The following is a 7616-nucleotide window of genomic DNA, read 5'->3' on the forward strand; positions in this document are numbered from 1 at the left end:
ATATTTAATATAATTATATGTTAATTATAACCATACGTTAAAATTAAATAGACTTATCCATCTCCAACCATATTAGACCCTATCGTATTTCATTACATCGTCGCCCATGAATGTTTGGTAGGAAACTTTAGAGAAAGTTAGGTTTTCTAATTAGTTCTACGAATATAAATAAAGCAATGCAAAGAGTTAGGTTTTCTAATTAGTTCTACGAATAAAACCTCAAAGGACTCATTAATCTGACAAGCCTCCAAAATATTTGATCCCTTAAATACATGCATATGAAGTTAATAATTTATATTTAAACCAAAAGATTACATATTCGCATAAACTATATATTTCTATTTAATACTTATTTTGATATTGACTCGTGTGTCATGCGTTTTTATTCTTCCTAGATATAAAAAGAATAATATACCGTGTCAATATCAGCAGCCAGCACACTATAGTCTCTATATATATATGAGTCAAATATCACATGATTTGAAGCAATATAACATATATCCGTTTCCTATACTAAAAAGCCAAAATTAAAAATGGCTACGACGACAACACAACACATGAATCAAATCTTCCTCGTACTCCTCCTAATCTCCTTGGCAATCTCTCCGACAATCTCAACGGTTCCAAAAGAATGCGAGACCGACCCAACAGACTCTTGCATCGATAAAACCAGAGCCTTACCCCTCAAAATCATAGCAATCGTTGCCATCCTCGTGACAAGTATGATCGGAGTGACAGCTCCTCTCTTTAGCCGATATGTCACTTTCCTGCATCCAGGTGGTAAAATCTTTATGATCATCAAGTGTTTTGCATCCGGAATCATCCTAGGAACTGGTTTCATGCACGTTTTGCCCGATTCTTTCGAGATGTTGTCCTCTCCATGTCTTGAAGACAACCCATGGCACAAGTTTCCCTTCACGGGCTTTGTCGCTATGTTGTCCGGTCTTGTAACTCTCGCTATTGACTATATTGCTACAAGTCTCTACACCAAGAAAGCTGTCGCTGACGACAGTGAAGAAAGGACTACTCCGATGATTATTCAAATCGATCATTTGCCTCTAGCAACTAAAGAAACTAGCTCTACATGCTCAAAACAACTATTGCGGTACCGAGTTATCGCCATGGTTAGTTTTTCATTACTGCTTTAACATATGGAAAGTACTATAAATTTTTAATATTTAATTTACATCTTAAAAAATCACGTGTAAAATTAGGTGTTGGAGCTTGGGATAATAGTTCACTCAGTAGTCATTGGACTATCCCTAGGTGCAACCAACGACACATGCACCATTAAAGGTCTTATTGCAGCTCTTTGCTTTCATCAGATGTTCGAAGGCATGGGTCTCGGTGGTTGCATCCTCCAGGTACAATTTTTTTTATATTACAAAATCTTTTATGATCTCTGGTCTGAAGCAATACTAAACAAAACGTAAAAGCCTTAAGCCCCAATGTAAAAATTAAATGAGGATCAAAATTAATATGCACATATATTATTTTAAAAAATAATAGCAACTAACACCATAAACATATAGATTAAATAATAGTAATTTAAAATTTTATGTGAATTTGTGTAACCTTTGTTTAATAATATTTTCAATAAAAAGTATCTAACGATAATAGAAACATAAAACATTCTGAGGAATACAAACTATTATTTTTTGAACAGGCAGAGTATACAAATGTGAAGAAATTTGTGATGGCCTTCTTCTTTGCGGTTACAACACCGTTTGGAATCGCTCTTGGTATAGCCTTGTCGAGCGTTTACAAAGACAACAGTCCAACAGCCTTAATCACGGTCGGACTGCTCAATGCATGTTCAGCAGGGTTGCTAATTTACATGGCACTTGTTGATCTTCTAGCTGCAGAGTTTATGGGATCTATGCTCCAAGGAAGCGTCAAGCTTCAGCTAAATTGCTTCGGGGCAGCTTTGCTCGGTTGTGGTGGAATGTCAGTCCTAGCTAAGTGGGCGTAAATACTTCAACATTTAACTTTCAATTTTTATGAAATGTAATAATATTTCAGTGAGTGTAAATAATATATTTTTCTATCATAAGAAGAAAAAAATGTGATTTTCAAGCGATTATACTTTCGTTTTTATTGTCATATTGTATTGTGGGTTATACAATTGAATTATGCTTTATCTTGAGGAAATTTTATCTCTTACTATCATTTTTTTTTGGTTTGTTTACATGGTTAATTCTATTGGCAAAAGAAAAATAATTTTTTTTCTATTTAGATTACAAAAAAAATACTTAATAAGGAATTCAGTGAAGTTGTCGTATGGGGGTTTTCAAAAAAACGATTTTTTTTGTTACTTTTTAAAAATACCCTTTGATGGTATCCATTTTCAAAAATACATTTTTTATTATATAAAATGATAAAATTCTAAATTTTAAACTTCAAATACTAAATCCTACTCCTTAAAACTAAACGTTAAATGTAAAATAGATAACCAAAACCTTCAAAAAATTCTTAAAATAAAAAATGAAAATATTTAAAAAAAAAAATGTTATTTTGAAAAAAGTATCTTAAAAAGAACATAACCAACTAATTCTCGTGAAAGTAGCAAAATAAAATTTTGATCCATTAACAAAAACTGTTGGAAAGAATATAAATATTAGAAAGAATTAAAGTCAAACACTCCAGATTAAAGAAGAAAATTAAAGGCGTTGGCCACTACACCACCAACAATTTTTCTGAAAATGATTCTCCATTGTTAATAAATCCGATGCCTAAAGTCCTTGTTCATGAGTGACCTAGGGCAGGCCTGATCAAATGGTATCCTGTATATAAACATGAGAATTTAGAACAAGCCTGAACCAAATTATGAGATGTATTGATCAATGAGTCTGATTCCGAATGAGGAATGGTCAGAAGTCCCCTTCATGTAGTTTTCATTATCTGTTGAGTGATTATGCTTGCGGTTGTGGATTTGGATTTGGACTGTCTAACGTTTCTTTCGTTCCAAATCTTTAGCTTTAGGATGATACAAAAATCTTATAACCAATTGCTTTACCTGATAAATTTTACCAGACTAAGGATATATGGTACATATGGTTAATTTTACCATATATCCTTAAATTGTTTTAAAGATACTTTTACTTTACAACACTTAACCCCTAGCTCTTTGCCTCTTAATTAACACTCTCTCTATGCATCTATAAGCAGTGTACAAATATTATCACACCACGTGCTTCTCTCTTTCTTCTTAGATCCAAAGAATTCTCTTGTTCCACAAGAAACTTAACCCATTCATATAAATAGTCTATAAAACAACAAACTGTGATACATATTTTTATGGATTGGGATATAATGGCTTCGTACATGCATATCTTGAATCAAAAGTAAAGAATTATAAGAGAGATAATAGATATAAATATGTTCTTTGGTTAAATTGTAAAGTTGAAGATAAACCATAAAAAAAAAGGTTACTCCTCTTGTAACTATTTTATTCTCCAAATCCCAATAATTAATTGTAGTCTATGTATATCCAACCGTACGCATTGTACGACTTGTGAAAAGGCAAGATCCGTACAACTTCTTATTACGTACGTGAGCAAGAATATTGCAGTTTCACCAAATCCTAACATTAAAAAATAAAATTATTTCGCCAACTCCTAAATTCTTTCCGTACATATTAAGCAGAAATATCTTCAACGTCAGCTAAATTTTGGCATGGGAATAGCCAGCCCACTTTTTCTTCTATATAAGCTTAAGTCGTACCACGCCCAAATAGAACACACGAGAATACAAATCACTCGAAGAAAACAAAAACAAAAAGAAGTTCTAAAACAATTATAATGGCAGCTTCGGCAACAACACTTATGAAGCTCTTCTTCTTCGCCCTAATTCTTATCAGCTTTGCCGTATCTCCGGCGATGTCAACGGCGCCGGAAGAATGTGAAGCGGAGTCAACTAATCCATGCGTCAACAAGGATAAAGCCTTACCTCTAAAAATCATATCCATTGTAGCTATCCTCGTGACCAGCATGATAGGTGTCTCGGCTCCTCTCTTCAGCCGATACGTTCCTTTCCTCCATCCGGACGGAAACATTTTCACAATTGTCAAGGCTTTTGCATCCGGAATCATCCTCGGAACAAGTTTCATGCACGTGTTACCAGATTCTTTTGAGATGTTGTCATCAGAATGCTTAGAGGATGATCCATGGCACTAGTTCCCATTCACAGGATTTGTCGCTATGTTGTCGGCCCTCATCACTCTAGCCATTGACTCCTTGGCGACTAGCTTCTACTCTAGCAAGAACGTTAGTGAGATCGTACCTTCCGCTAGTAACGGTGATCAGGAGAGAGCCAATCCGATGATAACTCATGGTCATAGCCATGGTCATGGCGTAACACTAACTAATAAAGATGATGGTTCTTCACAGTTATTGCGGTATCGTGTTGTTGCTATGGTAATCCACCACATATATAAATTTACCATTTAAAGTGATATAAAGTTTTTACAAAATTAGTCAACAGTTTAGCATGTTATATCACTACAAGAAAATAGTCATATTACAACACTAAAAATTGTTGCAATTATTTAATATATAGTTGCAAATCATGTTTTTGTAACAAAATTGAGACACATTTTGTTTGTTGATGTTTGAGCATTGCAAATTTGCTTTTGTTGCACATATGTTGCAAAATTTACAATGAATTGACTTCTTACTATATATGTCGTATTAATGCAACATTATTATCGTAGTAAATTTGTTGTATAATTGTGACGCACATTTGCAACTCTAAATTGTCGTAACTTATTGTCACATAAACATGTAGCAAATCTCATTACAATTTAATAACAAATTAATTTATTGTTAGATGTGTTGTATTTTTGCAACGCTATTTATGCAATAAAATAGTGGTGTAATTATGACATTTCAGTGCAACCATAAATCGTCATAAATATATAAAAATATTTTTTTCATATATGACGGTTGCAAATATTAAAACTGCAATTTTTTGTCGCATTATTACAATAAATATATAGTCGTAATTCTATTAAATATTTGTAAGATTGCAATTTATTTTGCAACATTAATTTTAATCTTTGAATTTTGCAACATCACTGTTCGGTACAGTAGCTATTAATTTACATTTTTTTATTTTTTTCTGAAAATAAAAATATATTCTAAAGATAAAAAAAATAACAACTTAGTTTTATTAAGTAATCAAATATTAAAATATCAGCAACTTTGGCACATGAACATGAACCAGCTCAATATAAGATCCCAAACCATTCCGATCAAACATCCGGCTCTTGGAAGGTGTTTGGCTTCTCCACTTAGCTTTTTGGCTTTATCGGTATAGTTGAATAATTTTGATGTGACCAGAAAAGTTAGACCAAATAATTATTCTTTTCTCATTGCGTTTGAACTTGCAAAAAGAATCAAAATAGTTACACATATGATGCAAAATAATCGTTTCTAAATAAAAAAAAAAGGAAGAGTCTTTAAATAATTTTATTTTTTTCTTACCGGCCGCACGTTTCATTCAATCTTGAATCTTCAGTTGATGGAATATTAAAAACACCTAAAACAGCCGGAATGCCTTCTCAAGTAGTTTCCATAGGGTTCATCTAAAACAGAACTTATACCACACTTAAGACAAAAAAACTATAACAAAACTGGGTAATGGAGAACTTTGTTTACGTTTGGAAAAAGAAATATTGCTTATCAACGTGTTGTATTGATAGAAGCACATTCTTAACCTATTACCTATATATAAGCAAAGTAAAATAAAATCGTTTCAAAGATACTGAATAATAGTAGATTAAGCCAAATCTACAAAATATTATTAAAAAAAGAAAACAGAAAAAAAGAAAAACAAGCGGAAAGTAGCGGGAATCTTGATTTCTTTTCCCACATATGCTAAATAATATACTCAATAAGATTAGTTTATTTGAATGTAAATGTTGGATTTGTATAATTATCTAAATGACTAACGAGGACAAATGTTAACGAGGAAAAGGCATATAGCTTTCGTGTTATATATATGAATTTTGAGACATATTTTATATGATTATGTATACATAATATTGTTATACATATTGATAGCTTTCGTGTTATATACTTATATGTAATCATATATGTATATATGATTATATTAGAGTATTAGACAATAGTGTTATATATGATTATATATACATATTATATAGTTATAGTTAAACGTTTATCGTAATTAAGTTTGCTTCATGTGTATCTATATATATATATATATACTAATTTTTATGAAATAAATGTTGCAAAAGAGTTATAAATTGTTGTAAATATAGTGACAAAGTTATCACATATTCTGTCACATAATTTTACTATAATTTTTTTGCAAAATAACCACAATTAATAATCGTTAAATATTTCTTGCAAATTTTGCGAGATATTTTTTTATATCACAATAATGTTGCTAATTTGTAACGAAGAAATGCAACGAACAGATTTGTCGTTACTTTACAACAACTTTGTGATAAAATTGTGACATGCATTCAATCATTGCAAACATGTAGCAGAATTTGTTACAAAGTTGTAACGAATATAATCATAGCAAATATATTGTTGCAATAGCACTACTTTCTTGTAGTGTATAAACACATGATAGGTGTTGGAGCTTGGAATTATAGTTCACTCCGTAGTCATTGGACTATCCCTAGGTGCAACAAATGACACATCCACTATTAAGGGTCTTATTGCAGCTCTTTGCTTCCATCAAATGTTTGAAGGCATGGGTCTCGGCGGCTGCATCCTCCAGGTAAATCGCAAACTACATCTTTATTGAGGTCTTTTAATACACTATATACCAATACACATGATAGGTATTTTAATACACTATATCCCATAGAGATATTTAATAAATGTTTACTAACAAAATCTTGTAAATTGTGAGTAGGCGGAAATATACGAATGTAAAAAAGTTTGTGATGGCCTTCTTTTTCGCGGTTACAACACCATTTGGAATCGTTCTAGGGATTGCATTGTCGAGCGTTTACAGGGATAATAGCCCGACCGCATTGATCACTGTTGGACTGCTTAACGCGTGCTCACCAGGACTGCTCATCTACATGGCCCTCGTCGACCTTTTGGCAGCTGAGTTCATGGGACCAAAGCTACAAGGCAGCATCAAGCTTCAAATCAAGTGTTTCTTTGCCGCTCTACTTGGCTGCGGTGGCATGTCAATCCTCGCCAAGTGGGCTTAGAAACTTATCAGTAATTTTGGTGTTCATGTTTTAAAATAGTTTGGTTAATTAACCAAACTTATAATTAGTTCGGTTTTAGAAAGTGTCGTTTGATCTCTGTCTGTCGCGTGAAGTGTTCATGTCTTCTGTTGGTTACTTTCATATAAATTATGTAAAGAGCAAGAATTGTCGTGTGATGAATAATTGCGTATTAGTTTTTTAGAATAAACTTTCAATATTGAAATTTAACACAACGTAACAGACAAATTAATGATTTATAAGACAGCATAACAAAGCATCAGACCAACCGTTTTAGTCTCCTAATCAAAATTTTAAAAATATTTCTCTTTTTTATATATGTAACTACATAATGTCTACTAAGTAACATGAAGAAAATTTAATAATTTTAAAAACTAAAATAATTTATTTTGTTAGTGAAAGC

The 7616-nt window shown here is 32.1% G+C and overlaps 1 protein-coding gene and 1 pseudogene across 1 annotated transcript; both read left to right on the forward strand.

Moving 5' to 3' along the window:
• Window positions 528-2022, forward strand: LOC104724913 (probable zinc transporter 8). Its single transcript, XM_010443484.1, has 3 exons — window positions 528-1124; window positions 1215-1364; window positions 1667-2022. Exons 1-3 carry the CDS (start codon window positions 534-536, stop codon window positions 1970-1972), a joined length of 1047 nt encoding a protein of 348 aa, XP_010441786.1. The 5' UTR covers window positions 528-533; the 3' UTR covers window positions 1973-2022.
• On the forward strand, window positions 3801-7195 carry LOC104724914 (annotated as a pseudogene).

The sequence above is a fragment of the Camelina sativa genome, chromosome 11 (genome assembly GCF_000633955.1).
Source record: "Camelina sativa cultivar DH55 chromosome 11, Cs, whole genome shotgun sequence".
In the NCBI taxonomy this organism is placed as follows: Eukaryota; Viridiplantae; Streptophyta; class Magnoliopsida; order Brassicales; family Brassicaceae; genus Camelina; species Camelina sativa.

Coding starts and splice junctions, on each gene's coding strand:
- LOC104724913 (XM_010443484.1), top strand. CDS start 534: ATGGCTACGACGACAACACAACACATGAATCAAATCTTCCTCGTACTC. Junction 1,125..1,214: donor GGTACCGAGTTATCGCCATG/GTTAGTTTTTCA, acceptor GTGTAAAATTAG/GTGTTGGAGCTTGGGATAAT. Junction 1,365..1,666: donor TCGGTGGTTGCATCCTCCAG/GTACAATTTTTT, acceptor TTTTTTGAACAG/GCAGAGTATACAAATGTGAA.